At 39.2% G+C, this 16,188-nt stretch overlaps 1 protein-coding gene across 1 annotated transcript in view; it reads right to left on the bottom strand.

The window, feature by feature from the left end:
• lrtm2a (leucine-rich repeats and transmembrane domains 2a) overlaps positions 1 to 16,188 on the bottom strand; it is a gene marked incomplete at its 3' end in the record, with an annotated part of 27,050 nt that overhangs the window by 4,914 nt on the left and 5,948 nt on the right. The window contains 1 exon segment of the mRNA XM_014004824.1: positions 12,573 to 12,727. Coding sequence (XP_013860278.1) covers positions 12,573 to 12,621 — 49 coding nt within the window. The 5' untranslated portion in view covers positions 12,622 to 12,727.

Genomic DNA, 16,188 nt, shown 5'->3' on the forward strand with positions numbered 1-16,188 from the left:
GTGTGTGTGTGTGTGTGTGTGTGTGTGTGTGTGTGTAGGTATAATTTGATATTGTAATATGCTTAAGAGGACATTTTGTCATTGTGTTGACATTTGCCTGGTTTTTTTAATRGAAAAACACCATTTGTGGGTCAGGGGTTAGGCTTGGGGCTAAATATGAATTAAATTTAGGTTAGGATTAGGTATATACCTGTGAAGTTAGGCTGAGTGTAAGGGGGTTAGGGTTAGATTAGGTACCTTCAGTTGTTATGAAAATTCTCTATATCTCAAAAATAAATTTGCTCAGGATGAGAATGATGAAGTGGTTCAACACAATCTGCTGACTTCTTCTTTAGATTGTTCTTTTTTTCATATACAGTGCTCTGAGACAACGTACTGTATGTTGTGACTTGGCCCTATAAAAATAAACTAAATTGAATTGAATTAAATTTAACTTTGCATCATAGTCTATCTAAACGCCTTGAAATTGGCCTCTGTCTCTTTAAGAACCTCCTACCATTTCAGACACTCCCACAGGGAGGGGCTAGGTACATCAAGGCAGTGCTTTGTACCAGTAAATGTTTAAGCAGCTCTAAATGGTTACCACTGGAGATTCAAGGATCTCTCAATCATGCATGAATGAGTCAAAGCAGCACTCTATGTTTTTGATGAGGGAATGACATAACAGCRTATAAGGCTTAAAAAGTCAATTTTGCAATATACCCCCCCCCCACTTCACCCATTCAAACTTTCGAATGGTAATCATTTGATGAACATTTACAGTTGAAGAAATCTTTGGTGTCAGCCCCATTCAAGATGGCCAACACAGCTAAGCATCTTAGCAAAGAGAAAGTTGGCTATAGCTCACCAAACTTTAAAGATACGRAGCTAAAATGAAATATGGTAGTAGTAGCTCACAGTCACAAACAGATCATTTCAGTCCTTATAAGATAATGCAAGGTTTGGACAAATTACCTGCAACTAGTCTTAGTCRCAAGGTCAAAAGTCCATCACAGAGGAGAGAAGGAACCATTCAATTTAAAGTTACCAATGAACTTAACATGCATGTTTTGGGTATGTTGGAGAAAACCCATGAATGCACAGGGAGAACAGAAAGGAGGCAAACCTGTGGCCTTCCAGCTAAGAGGAAACAGCTCAAACCACTGTGCAGCCGCTCTAGCCTCAAGTAATTTCTTCCCATATTATCTGTTTATTCCTTTGTTCATATCCAACTTATTTATCCTGACAGTTTTATTTTACTCCACTGTTTTTTTTTTTTTTGCTCTGGTTTTATTTACTTCTATAAATCCTCAATATTCTTTTATTTTTCCATTTTTCTTTGCTCCTCTGTGCAAACACTCATCAGTCTTCACTCTGCAGTCTTCTCTCTCTCTCTCTCTCTCTCTCTCTCTCTCTACTTTCTTTATATCTTTCATTCTCTTTCCTCTCAGGTCTCCCAGCTCTGCTCTGTATTCCCTCAGTGTCTCGTTACACTCACTGACTTTGTTTTCAGCCAATGGCTTATCGGCACGACTTTATCTCTCTGTGTTTGTGTGAGTGGGCACATGCTGGTGCAACTTTGTGTGTTTGTGTGTGTAGCAGCCGTAAACCGTGACAGAAAACTACTCAGTCTGAACTCCACACACAGAAGTGCCACTTTTAACCTCCTGATGATGAGACTCTCTGCTTCAGCAGCAGCTTTAATCATCTGCGCCTATTACTTAATATGCAAGAGTTTTTTTTATGTCACGCTGTGTTTCTGGTTGTTGTATCTTCTACCTCCTGTTAGTCCATCTGTTTTTCAATGCCTTTGCTCTTCATTATTTTAGTAATTTTTTTTTTTCATTTCCTACTCTCGTAATCACGACTTTTAGTTTCTTTCGCCAGTCAAATTGGCCGTCTGGCTCTGACATGATGAAACTCTGTGAAACAGCTCATTACTGACCTGTCCACACGTCAGACAATATGACAGCTAGTGTAATGGAAGTGAATGATGTAAAAAGGGAAAAAAAACATAAAATGTCTGGAAAAGACATTTTATGTTAGGCGTTATGAAGATTGTTTTTAATTGCTGTCTACCTATAATGGCTTTTTAGCTTGTGGATATTTTGAGGCTGTAGAAATGTCACAACGACACATATTTGCACTTTCTTGTCAAGCTGCTAACAATCTGAATACTCAATTTTCTTTATTCCAGACAGAGAATTAAAAATTAAAGGTTTGCTTCTAATATTTTGTCCCAATAACCTCTGTTTTTTGAACGTCGCTCAATATAATCTTAATATTGAGAAAACATGACTTTCATATTATAAATAAGTAAAAAGTGACATTTTTAAATGTTTTGTGCACAAAGCAAACAGCATTTTGACCTTTTTTCTTCTCCAAACCATATTTTCTTCTCTCCGCCAGCCCTTGTAAAATATAACTAATCTTCACCCCTTACCACTCTTTCCTCTCATTCGCCTCATGAGCATTTTAAAATGCTTTCATGACGGAAGTGCTTCATGTTTCTGGCTTATTTTAGATKCTCCAAATGGTTTTTCTGATGTAGTGCTCCATGCAGCCAAAGCAGAAGGAACATATTCTGTCACACAGTTCAGTCCAAATAAGCTTAAGTGGTTCTGCGCAGTTTGATTCTGTCCAAACATGCTTCTGAATCAATTTTTCACAAGAATTCCAAAACACAGGCTGTAACAGTGGTGACATTTCAGGCACGCTCGTGCGACAAGATGAGAGCCTTGTTGCTCAGCGTCAGTTACCACAGACTCACAATTTTTATGTCTTTGCACAGATTTTTTTTTTAAGTAGAGTGTTTTTATTGCTGAGAATATATCTTGATGTCCATATGAGCTTTTTTTGCATGGCCAGGGAACATCCCCCGTGTCCCTTTTTGTAACAAGTTAGATTTTTATCCATCAAGGTTTTTAGATGCAAGCAGCACTGATAAGAGATATAAGACTGAGAAGACAATATTACCTAATTGCATTTTAATCATGTGATAAAAGGAATTAGGTGGACATTGCTGTCACAGTTAGTAGAGCGAGCCGACCAAAAAAATGCAGAAAGGTGGMTTAATGATAACAGAGAACAGGTTTAGGAGTGTATTGCAGGAGAGTGACTGAAGGAAAAAAAATTCTGATGGTGATTAAAATGCTGAGGAATGAGAAAGTAAACATCACAAAGAATAAACTAGACAAAATGAACCCCAAAACAAGAAACAAGAAAATCAAATCGACATTCCCACAGATGCTGATACAGGCTGTTTAGGAATTAGCATGCTAAATGACTCATTCATAATGAGCACAAATTTCTATAATTTGCTGAAGTTCAATGTGCTAGTAGCTGCCTCCGTGGGCTTGGACCCCTAAAAAAGCTGCATCAATATACATTCATTTTTGTTTAGTTTCTTATCTAAATAAACTCCTCAGTACAACAACCTAAACTAAATCAAACACATTTCTATGTCTATGTCTTGTTGATGTTTGACTGTGTCTCCTAGGCAATGCCTTTTGACACCTTCAGGGCCTCATCTGTCTGTAAGTTTATATCCAGGGGCCTCTGAGTGTCATCGGACCCAGTCATGATGTCATCCCCAGCAGCACTTCTGTTACCAGTCCGCATGTCACTGAGGCCCGAGCGGCAGACATTGTCCCTATCTTGTTACGAGGACGTCCAGCTGTCCTGCACGCAGCAGACACACAGGCCTAGGTTTCATACCTCTTCAATGTTTTACACGGTGCTCCAAGTCTGACCCGAGTCTCTCCTGCTGCTCTCACCGTGCATGGTTCAAACAACTTCCAAACAGTTTCTTTGCTAGAAATTTGTTTGATTTATTTTAGGTTGTTGTACTAAAGACTTCATTTAGATAAACAAAACAAAATTAAAGCCCTAGCGTTACTTGAAGGAATGCATATTGACGCTGCTTATATAGGGGTCCAAGCCCACCGAGGCAGCTACTAAAATATAAGGCATTAGCAAAATATAAAAATGCATGCACGGTAAAAAAGTACAGTAAAAAAAAGCCCTAGCATTTCTTAGTTTAAAATTGAGATCAGCTTAATTTGAGAAAAATTGTAGCCAAACCTGAAAGACATCCTTATGGAGTGCAATGTTGTTACGCCTCTCTATTAATAATAATAATAATAATAATAATAATAATAATAATAATAATAATAATACATCAAACTTATATAGCACTTTTTAGGATACTCAAAGACGCTTTCTAAGAGAGAGAGAGAAGAAAAGTATCATTAAGATGGGAAGGCCTGGTTGAATAGGTGAGTTTTGAGTAGTGATCTGAAGAAGATAGGTAGGGAGTCAGAGTTCCTGATTTTTTGAGGAAGAGCAATCCAGAGGAGTGGGGCAGCAGCAGAAAAAGCTTGATCCCCTAGGGTGCAATGCTTGTTTCTGATGGGAATCAAAAAGTTAGTCAGAGGAATGAAAATGACGGGTATTTATTTTATTTATTCATTATTTATAATTAAATAAAATAGGAAGGAGAGTAATGATGAAGGAGGTCGGTGAGATATGAGGGCACGGGGTTGTTGAGGGCTTTGTAGGTGATGAGGAGTATTTTGTATTGTATGTGACATTATATAGGGAGCCAATGGAGATATTTAAGAACAGGAGTGATGTGGTCATGGGARCGGGTGTTGGTTARAAGGCTGGYAGGTGACTTTTGGATGTACTGTAGCTTTTAGAGGTGCATAGAGGGAAGTCCATAGAGGATGCTGTTGCAATAATCAAGTGTTGAAGTTATGAAGGCATGGATAAGTATTTAAGCAGTGTTGAGCGAGAGAGAGAGAGAGAAAGAGAGAGAGAGACAGAGAGAGAGAGAGAGAGAGAGAGAGAGAGAGAATATATTGCGAAGATGGAAGAATGATGTCCTGGTGATGGTGTTATTATGAGAATGGAAGGAAAGAGAGGAGTCAAAGATGACACCAAGGTTTCACACTGTAGGGGAGGTAGTCACAGTGTTGCCATCAATAATGAGGGATGTTTTGAGAAGAGGATAGTAGAGATTTGGGACCAGTGAGGAGTAATTCTGTTTTGTTGCTGTTGAGCTTCAGAAAGTTTGCGTCTATCCAGAGTTTGATGTCAGCCAGACAATTGGTGATAGTGGAAAGAATGGCTGAGGTAATGGATTTGGTGGAGATGTATACAGAGGTTAGACAGTGAAACTGAAACACCTGTCATGTTAGTGTGGGAGGTTTCATGGCTAAATTGGACCAGCCTGGTGGCCARTCTTCATTAATTGCACATTGCACCAGTAAAAGCAGAGTGTGAAGGTTCAATTAGCAGAGTAAGAGCACAGTTTTGCTCAAAATATTGCAATGCACACAACATTATGGGTGACATACCAGAGTTCAAAAGAGGACAAATTGTTGGTGCACGTCTTGTTGGTGCATCTGTGACCAAGACATCAAGTCTTTGTGATGTATCAAGAGCCATGATATCCAGGGTATTGTCAGCATACCACCAAGAAGGACTAACCACATCCAACAGGATTAACTGTGAATGCAAGAGGAAGCTGTCTGAAAGGGATGTTATGGTTTAAAACCAGGTGTTTCAGTTTCATTGTCTAACCCCTGTAGGTGCRTGTCATCGGCATAGCAATGGAAGAGAAGTCCATTTTGGTGCATGATTTGTCCAAGGGGTAGCATGTAGAGGATGAAAAGGAGTGGGCCGAGCACTGAACCTTGGGGGACGTCGTGGGTGACAGGAGCGGTGTGCAAACTGCAGGGGTTGACTGAGAAGGTAGTGGTGACGATCGGAGAGATAAGATGTGAACTATTTGAGTGCTAGACCTGAAATGCCAAAAACGGACTGTAGACGACTCAGGAGAATGGTGTGATCTTAAAGTGTGTTTTGTGGATGACAAACACACACAAGCAAAAACATAACTTTAGTCTCTTGGCAGTGGATGATATATTATGATTTATCAAATATTAGAACATATTGTTTGTCTGCATTATCTCAAAAATAATCTCATGACGTGTTTTTCGCCATCAGCAGTATTCGAGTAGTTTTCATTTTAACCACCAGTGTAGTTTGTTTTTTTACCTCACAAAAAACAATGGATAGACAATTTTTTTGTGAATGAAGGAGCTATTTTAGTCTAAAAAAATACTACGTAACACCCAGATATACGCACAGATCACTCATGACTAATGCATATTATTTAGTAAGGTCACTGTTGATGTCACTAACAGAACTCTGCACTAACGTTTGTGCTGTGAGATATCAGACTGTCGTCACAATCACCTCATTATGTCTTCATTGACACAGTGTTACTGTAGCAACCATATCAAATGAATAGAGAAGGGCAGAAGAGAGGGAAGTTTGTTGTTTGCATCCAATCCAGTGATTTACCCCACATTATCTCTTTCCTGTCACGCACAGAACCTTTCTCTTGCCCTTTTTTAAGCACAGCTGTGTGTAATTGCTCACCAACACACACAAAAAAGTCATTCTCTGAAATACATACGCTGAAACACAAGTATGCAGTATTTAAGGAGAGGCAGAGATGCATTACAGGGGCKTAGTTTGTACTTCTGCTGACAATGTAAAAAGAGAAAAGACAGAGTAAATACTTGTACTCTTCTCTCCCAGTGGGATAAAATCCAATTTCTTATTTTTGCCTCTTTTTGTTCTCTACTCCCTCTCAGTTCACTTCTTTAGTCTCCTTTTTTATTTTTTAACCCAAACCTTGGCACTTGTCTCCATCACTCCCGATCATTGCTTCTGCGTTTCTGAGACCGCATTATTTCACCTGTAAGCAGCAACTGCAGAACGTTTAGAGTCATCTCCCACTCAATTTAAAGTGACACTTGTTCACGCAACAGCATGGCTAATGAGTGTTTAACACTGATTTGTGTAGCTACAATATTTACCAAGGGCGACAAGTAAGCCAAAGATAGAAAGAATAAATTTTAAGGCTTCAAACAAAGCATACTTCTCTGTAAAACCATTTATTTGATGGATATTGCCAAGCTTTTGAAGCAGCCGCTCCACAGGTTCTCAGTCCAAGGTTAAACACAACCAGTATTTTGAGAAAAAAAACAGCTTTTTATGCTTTATTACTTTTGCTAGATATGAATAAATTCAGCTGAGATATATGACATATGCCCACATGTTCTTCAAGTATAAAAGACACAAACTTGAGCTAATGAGCACACCCACGAACATTTGAGACATATTCTTTGTGGGGGTTATAATGATCATACTTCCTGATGTTTTGGTCAGTGTTCTTTGTAGTTTGAATGTACTGCCTTCAAGTTTTGATTGGACTAAAAGGTGAATGAAAGGGTAGAAGCATTGGCCCGCATGCAAGAACATGTTCGTATTCTTATCCTAAATTTCTCTTACTTTTGTTCGAACGAACGGTTCATACGAACATGTCACGTCAGATTCAACAAACTCTTTTATCTTCAGGAAAAGTGTGTAAATGAGGACCGTAAACCTGATGAATGCGTATCCAGCTGCTCGTGCACGAGGAGAGGTGATTAGCATAATTACCACCCCAAAAACACCATATAAGGATATACATTTCCTGCCCCACATACCAGGAAGTGTCCATTCATAAATGATATCATAAAGTAAAAAAGAAGAACTTTACGAGTTCGGAGATTGAAGTTCTGCTCACAGAGAACCAGAAAAGAAAATCTGTCATTTTTAGCAAAGGAATGAAATGACGACTGCTGTTAATGTCGTGTCTCCTGTCACAGAAATAAAAATCTAAATCATATTCATCTCTCTCTGGTCCTGCTCTTGTTTTTCTTTGGTCAAATATTTTTTAATTTAAGTGTAAACAACTGTGTCACCTATAGTTTTCATTTATTCAGAAGAGCGGTCCTCCCGACCGTGGCAAGTGTTAGATGCGTTTCTGAAAAAAAAAGCCTTTTAAAATGTCTCAAAACTTCAATTAACTTCATATAAACGTTGTAGTGCTATACAACAAAATTCATAGCCAATTTTTTTTATTTAACCAATTTATGTTGTTAGTCTATTACATTTAAAATTATAACTCTAATTCAAACAGAATAATCTATTGTCAAAATAATTATGGCGTGTGATTTATTTTCAACTCAAAATATTTTCTAAATAACGAAATATAAAGTTATTAGTGAAGAAGATCCATCTGGATAACAGCAGACTGACTGCACGTAAAATATACGACAGGTCTGGACCACTCATGAAATTTGTTCATTTCTGAAAAATATCTTGAATTGGTGAATGTCATAAGTTCTCCTAAATCACTCGTATGCACAACTTAAGAACAAATCTATTCGTACGAACGGTTCTTGCATGAGGCCCAATGTGTTACATCTGCAGCTCTATAGGAGGCTTTAAACCCTTCACAAAGACTAAATGACCATTATTGAAATGCAATTATCCCAGCAATTTTCTCTGATTTGCATCAAGTACTGTTTCCTTCTGAAGTGCAGCTCCAATATTACAGTTTAGCTGTGTAGATTTCCAGCACGGAGCTCTTTCTATATTCTGTGAACTAATTGTGAGGCGAATAAAACAATGTATTTTAAGTTATGATCACCAGGATTTGTCTTTTTATTCTAGCATGGCGTTGCAAATGCAAGGTCAAAGTATAAGAGAAGCTTTAGAAAAGGAAGTTTCTTTTTTATTATTTTTTTCCAAGGATGTTTCTGCAGGTTTTCGTGTGCATTTAGTTTTCTGCACGCATTATGGCCTTTCAGAGCAGTAGTTTAAGGTCACCTCTGCGGCACGAAGCTGCATAAAAATAACAAATAATATTTTATCACCCACACAACCACATCCAGAGTAGCTTCTGAGTGTAAGGCACGACATCCAGTCAGGGATGTGTGTGATGGAGTTAAGAAGGCAAAGACTGAAAATAAGGTGCTCGCTATCTGTGGGTGTTTCTCTGGGCTTTTAATAAAATATTTTGTGAATCACTGAACGGAGACATAATAAATCCTTCTTAAATCATTCGGTTGGAGTCTTTATAAAGTGGAACTGCAATGCTATGGTCTGAATTTGTCCTTATTGTAACCCAATAAGCCCCTCTTTCACACCTTTTCTGAGGTTTGTCTCAGATCAACTCATTTGGAGACTGTCTCTTTAAATCCAAACGAGGCACTTCAGACCCCTCCTCCTTCTAGCTTTCAGAGCGATTCATTCTACCTTGACAGATGGGTTTACGACTATATAGCAGCGCAGAAACTTTTTATTTAAAATGAATTAAAAGATGTCAAAAAGGGAAGACTTTTCCATCCAGCCTCACATGTTGGAGCCAGAGTCTGACCCAGAGCCAGAGGAGGATGAAGACGATGAAATTGTAGTTGAACTAAAGAAGTCTTGCCTTATTACACTGTTGATTCGTGTCTCTTGTAGTAAATTTAAAAAAGAAGCGTTGAGTTGGTTGAATTCGCCTGATCCTTTGTGAAGTTGGCCTCCAAGTCTAAAAATAACAATATGTGAAGGCATCAAACCCAGTTCTGCACTCTGCGCTTAACGACACACCCAATATTCCAGCAGCGTTGAACATTACCACCAGCTACTAATCCCCCACGGCTGACCACCCATCCATTTTCAATCAGACTTTTAAAACATTTTCCAGCCTTCACGTTTATTTCACTGCAGAATCTGGGTTAAAGATCAGAGGATTGACTCGCACCAAAGAGCTCCTAAAGGCCATTTAATCCCCGCGATAAGCACCCTGACTACTTTTCTACTGGCCTGACACAAAATCAAACTAGTATTTTTTTTATCAGTTTATCAACCTGAGCGCTGCAGCAAAACTTATTATCCTCTGCCGCTATTTCACTGGCTGTGTTCCCAGACAGTTAGAGGATGTATACATGCTGTAATGGGTCTGTTCCAGTTAGCTGCGCTACTCGCTTGCTCACAGGAATGTAATATGTACTTAGCATAACGCTAAGTCATTATTTGGCTCTGTTCCCAACTAAATGTTGGGAAGCCAGTCTGCATTATATCCCTGTTCAAAAGCCAAATCCTAACTGCTTTCAGTCTCTCTGCATCAGTTTTCATCAGAAGTGACGCAGGGAGGTATTGGACAGAAGATGCTCAAAACAAACTTTGTGAATGGGGTTTTAATAGGAGTGATCTAATTTGTGTGTGTGTTAGATAAGACAGTCTGCTGGGATTGTGAGGGCCTGAAGGCACCGTATGGTCTCTGTGTCGTTCACAGACCCCTCTGTTCTCCTCTCACTCCTCTCCTTGTTCACTTCATCTCACTTCCTTCTCCCTCAAACTGCTCCTCTGTCATCTCGTCTCCTCTTTTTTCTCCGTCTCTCCACACTCACTGTTTCTATTTCCTTTTTTTGTTTGTTTGTTTGTTTTATTTATTCTGTCACTCAAAAGTTATGGTTTCCTCAACTTTGCACCTTTCTTAGCCCAAAGGTTTTTTTGCTCTATAATTTTTTGTTTCTTTTAGTCTTTTCACTTTTCCTTCACCAACCTAATTCAGCTCGGTTTAATGGAATATTTGGATTCTGGATTATCGTCCCAATGGAAAGAAATGGATCAAATCAGAAAATAGAAACTAAGATTTAATGATTTCGTTGTTGTGGTTAAAACTAATTTGACTAATTGATAATTTGTTAGAAATGTAAGGAAATTTAATGTTGTTTTAAATATTTATTACTGAGAAAAACGTCCACATTAAACGTGTTTGTCTTCAAAACATTGAAACACTTGCCCATGTCACTTCATGGATAAAAATGAGTTTGACTGAACTCTCTTGTTTGATAAGAGACTCTTTGAGCTGAGAGCCCTGTGATTGGCTGGATAGTACATTAGTCGATCTGTGATTGGTTATGAGCACGTCATATGATGTTATCATGGTTTATATTATTGGCTGTGTCCGCTGACGTGTCAGCGACAAGCCGACAGAGCTTCCTGATTGAGTCCTGTTTGCCTGTCACTCAGAATTAAATCATTATTAATGACCATACACGCATGCTTTCTGTGCATTATTCCAACGTGTTTCTGCATTCTTGGTGAATCATGCGACGACAGAAATAAATTATCAATACTATAAATTGTAATGATCAAGAGATTATTTTGTAATTTGATTTTTAATAATTTAAAATCAATAAATTATAAAGCTGACCCTCAACCTGCTGTGTTTTCCCATGTTTTAGTCCTTTGAGATTTGATGAAAACGCATCCTGTAAATTAGATAAATAATAAATCAATCAATGGGGATTTGATTGTCTATCTGCTCATTCTTTCATATCTAAGATATCCTGCATATAACTGTTTTTAGTTGAATTTTAAMATTTTAAATGTTGATGTAGACTGATTTTTGCTTTAGTAGACTTTTCTGCTTCTTGTTCTTTGTAAAGTCAGCCAAGTGTGCTTGGAAAATTACGACTCTGAGACTGAAGGAGAGTATTTTTAATCAAGASCTGTTCCTCAAAAATCCTTACATAAGCGCCGCTGTAATGAGCTGGTAAAAGTAATGAACTGGTTGACGGAAACGTAGAGGAGTGGTCAGGAGAGCCGGTGTAGAGATGCGAGCGTCTGAAATGGAGACGAGCTCGGCAGCCCGCTGGGAGGTATTGACTTTACGGGTTCTGTGTGGGTGTGTGGAAGTTCTGACAGAGGCCCTGTTATTAAGTGTCCCTGGTGTGATCGCGGCGCTTTGTGGGGGCGATCTTGCAAGACACCTCTTCAACAACAAAATGCATCCACCCCTCCCACCAAGAAACTCTCCCTTGTCTTTAGTTTTTCTCTTCTTTTTTTTTTTTGCCCGTAAGTTTATAGATTTTCTGCAGAGTAAACACGAGTTTGTGTCGTTAGAAATGTAAAATAAGCTTGTCTAAAGCCGCGACACTAATGCACGCTTCCAGCTGCTGTTCCTGTTGCTATGCCTCTAGACGTCTGATGGATTTTTATTTAGACTGTGGCATGAAACGAGGAGAGTGGGGAAGATTATAGGCCTGAAGAAAGTGGCAGACAGAAACAAAGTAAAAATGGAACAAGGAGGAGAGTCAACCTGAAGAATGTTAAGAGTGTTCCGAGCGCRATTTACTGAAACAGACGCTCTCGTGTCGCAGTTTCAGTGTCGCTGTCGAGCTCTTATTATGTTACAGGACAGGCTCAGATGGGACGTTCTAGCAATGACGAGCTGCGAAGGTTAAGTAAGGGTCAAGGGCTCGGGGGTTGAACTTTGACACACCGAGGGGATTGTGTGACAGCATGACGGTGAATACAGAGACTCGTTCATCACCAGCAGAGATTTATTTTCCACCGATGCACTGCTCGTTCTTTTTGATGGAACAGAGAAGGAAAACGGTGTAACACAATCRCATCATGTTTTGTTATTTTCATGTGGTTGGCTGTAATAATGCGTACAGTAATTTGGGATTTCACCAGATCACTAGACACATGCCATCATCTCTTGTTTGCGTGTCTGTCTGTCTAATCACACTGGGCGTGCCAACATTAGCAGCTGTCAAAACAGACAGCGTTCTTCCTGAGCATGCATAGTTAGCAGAACTGTGGTGTTGAGCAGGATTAGAGCGATGTCTCTCCTGCTCTTCTCTCTCTCTTTTTTTTCCTTTTCTTTTGTGATTCTGTCCACTCACCAGATCCGGGCAGGCCATAGCCCTCAGCGTGGTGGGTGTGAGGGGGCATGTCACAGAGCTCTGCGGCCTTCCTCCGTTCGAGGCGATGGAGTCACGCTGCCATGCCTGCAGCCTCCACTGGAGCGGTGACTGAGAAGAAAACCACAGCGTGTCTCCTACACAGAGAAATAGAAACCTAATTAGCCCAAATTTCGAAACCAGATCACATCAATCTGCTCGCATTCACACACTACGTATGAGCAACAGACAGTGTGTGTGTGTGTGTGTGTGTGCACAAGCTCCGGACATCACAGACAGACCCTTTGGATATTCATAGGCATGAATAATAAATGTGTGTGTCCTTAGTAGTTCTCACAATCGGTTTGCCTGCAACACAGACAGACCCCCAGCTGCTATGGGGCGTCTGGCAGATACAGAAACTGGCGGCAATAAGAAAGCGTGGAGAATGAGGAGAGGGAAAAAAATAAAAGTGATTTCATTTCCACTTTATTTGCACTGTTGTACAAACATTTTCATTCAATTAATGTGCATCGATTGATGCTAGAATCGGTTTTATATTAGTGAAATGACATTTAAAGGGACTCATGGCAAAATATAAAATCAAACACTGAAAAGGTTATTCTGAGCTATAACAAATGACGCCATTTGAAAGAGTTTCCTCCTGTCGTTTTCCAGATAAATTGATATGCCAGTCTGAAATGCGGATACGCACTCAATGTAAATGAAGCACACGAATGAATCCGATGAAAACCATTTGAAAGTTAGAGTCAGGCGATTGACCTACAGTAAGCCGGCTGTTTGTGTAGGTAAACAAATATAAAGGAATCCAACAAGAACGTGGGGAGAATTTTTGGCAAGCACCCCTACTTTTTGGGACCAACTCATGGGGACCTAAGCCTTGTCCCCATGGGGAAAAATGTTGTTGGTGGGTTGGGGTTTAGGTTTAGGCTTTAGGGTAAGGAGTCAGTTTAAGGCTGCAGAAATTAATGGAAGTCATTGCAAAGTCCCCACAGAGGTAGCTGTACTAGATCGTGCGTATTACAGTATTACATCAACTTTATCTGACTTCTCCATCCCAAATAGCGTTTTTATGGACATGACCATTTTTAGTCACTTCGGCTGTTCCCACAGGTACAGGAATTCATGCATCCTGTCGCAAATCATGCTTACAAATTCCTAGTTTAAAGGTGGGGTATAATGCAAAATTGACTTTTTTGAGTTTTATGTTACAACATGAATCCCTGATCAAAAACATACCCAGAGTGTTGCTTTAACTCATTCATGCATGTTTGAGAAATCCTTGAATCTCCTCAGGTCGCCATGTGCAGCTGCCTCACTGCTTGCTGCTACAAAGCTCCGCCTATTTGTACAAAGCTCCTCCCTGGAGCTCAGTCTGCAGCCGAGCTCCCGCCACACAGAGCACTGCTCTCTCGAAGCATTGTTGTCAAGGCGTGCTGAAGTGGGAGTGTCGTAAATGGTAGGAGGTTCTTAATGAGACCAGGCAAATTTCAAGGCGTTTAGAGGCCTATACAGCATTTTAATAACAACTGAAAGTAACAGTTACTTGATTGTGGTATAAAATTTAAGTATATACGTGGAAAATATATAATACACCCACTTTAAAGATTTTTTCACTGGTTTTGATGACTTTGCAAAGTTCAAAGTACAGTGCAGGCAAGTTATGTGCTCATTTTAGAGTATGTACCATGTATATTTAGACAAGTATTCATACTTGTATGCAGTTTTACTGTCAATCTATGTTATGTTTTCAACAATATTAAAATTCTTCTTTTTATTTTTTCTTTACAAATATGGATTTTATTTGCCCTTAGTTTAATGTAATAGTAAACTGAGTTTAATGGAAATACTTTTTATATTTGTCGTGAAGTAGGTTATGAGACCCAGGGAAACATCATGAGATACGACTTGTTTGCTCCTCGATACAGCACGACTAATGCAGGCTGTTGACTCGCACCCGGAGGGATAATCAGTGTAATTTTGGAGTTCTGTTGCAAAATATGCCTTTCCCCTCCCCAACTATCATCAAGCTCAATCAACAGAGTGTGAAATGTGGCACTAATCAGATTAAAATGTTTTTCTCCTCCTCTGCTGTTTTTGCCAAAAAAAAAACTAACTAAATGTAATTTTTTTTCTTGCAGTGTTTATTTTGTCATTGACTTTCTCTGGTTTCTTTGATGCAGTGATTATAGACATCCTCACCTAAACCACTTTAAACAGGCTTTGAAAAAAACAAGAAGACCGACGTGTGACAGGAGCAGTTTAGAGTAACGCAGGAGGCTGACAGGTCTATATATACATAGGTTTAATTAACTCTGGACGCGGTCAAAAAAACAGGCGGGCAGTAATTGTAGTCATTTTCAGAAGTAACTCTCATCAATCTGTCAGGGGTGTCAGCGGGCTGTTTATGGCTGGGTAAATATGGAAATGTGAGGAAAGGATGGGACCAAACGAGAGAAATAAAGCAGAGAAAAGGAGGCGGTGATGAAAAGAGAAAAAAAAGATATCGACGAGGCAGGAAATCCCAAAAGGGGTCAGGGAAGTAAAAATTAGAGCGATGAGTAAACAGGGAGGACATTAAGATTCTTCTCTACAACCTCCTGTGTGTTTTRGTTTGTGTGTGTGATATGGGTGCTAATTGTGATGCTACTACTGTTATTAGTGTCTTATGAAATTATGAAACACTCATTTATTTTTTCATTCCTTTGTTATGCTTTCATACGTCCTACTCTCGTCCCCAGCGTCTCCCCCTCTACCTGTCCAACATTTCTTTTAACCGTCTTTTATCAATATGCAGCGCCGTTTGCCTCATCAGCACTTTTACTCATTCTCTGTCTCCCTCCGAGCCGCTTTCTTCCCTCGACAAAGGAACAGAAGAATGAATCAGGGGACGCTCCGCAGATGGATTTCCTGCATGTGATTAAAGTCACATTAGCTCAGCACCACTGGGAATTTTTTTTCAGTTATTCTTTCTAAATGAGAACAGAAGTGTTGATAAGAACTGATGGGAGGATGAGGAATTCTTCTCACTCGAATTTGAAGCTGAAAGATATATGTACAGCGGGTAAAATAAGTATTGAACACGTCACCATTTTTCTCAGTAAATATATTACTAGAGGTGCTAATGACATGAAATTTTCACCAGATGTCGGTAACTTGGGTTGTTACCAACATCTGGTGAAAATTTCATGTCATTAGCACCTCTAGTAATATATTTACTGAGAAAAATGGTGACGTGTTCAATACTTATTTTACCCGCTGTATCAGGATAGACGTGATGAATATGAATATAAAATGTGTCTGATAGAGCGTGGATAATTGAAGTTCCATAAGCTTCCAGAATTCATTCAATAAAACTCTATCCTGAAACATTTTTCAGCCATATGGCCCGGCCCTAGTTTGAAGAAGAGTTGCTTCCAGCAAACCTTCTTGTTTATTGCCTTTTATTTTGCTTCGATTCAAGTTGAAACTGAGAAATGATCAGCTGCTCATAACTCATCAAACTTGTTCAGTTTTCACTTGTTCTGAATTTACTCATCTTTGACAGTTCCTGTTTTATTTGTTGTTGTTAAAAATGTTTTATTGAACAGTTTAATAT

This window comes from Austrofundulus limnaeus, unplaced genomic scaffold (assembly GCF_001266775.1).
Source record: "Austrofundulus limnaeus strain Quisiro unplaced genomic scaffold, Austrofundulus_limnaeus-1.0 Scaffold26, whole genome shotgun sequence".
NCBI classification, from domain to species: Eukaryota; Metazoa; Chordata; class Actinopteri; order Cyprinodontiformes; family Rivulidae; genus Austrofundulus; species Austrofundulus limnaeus.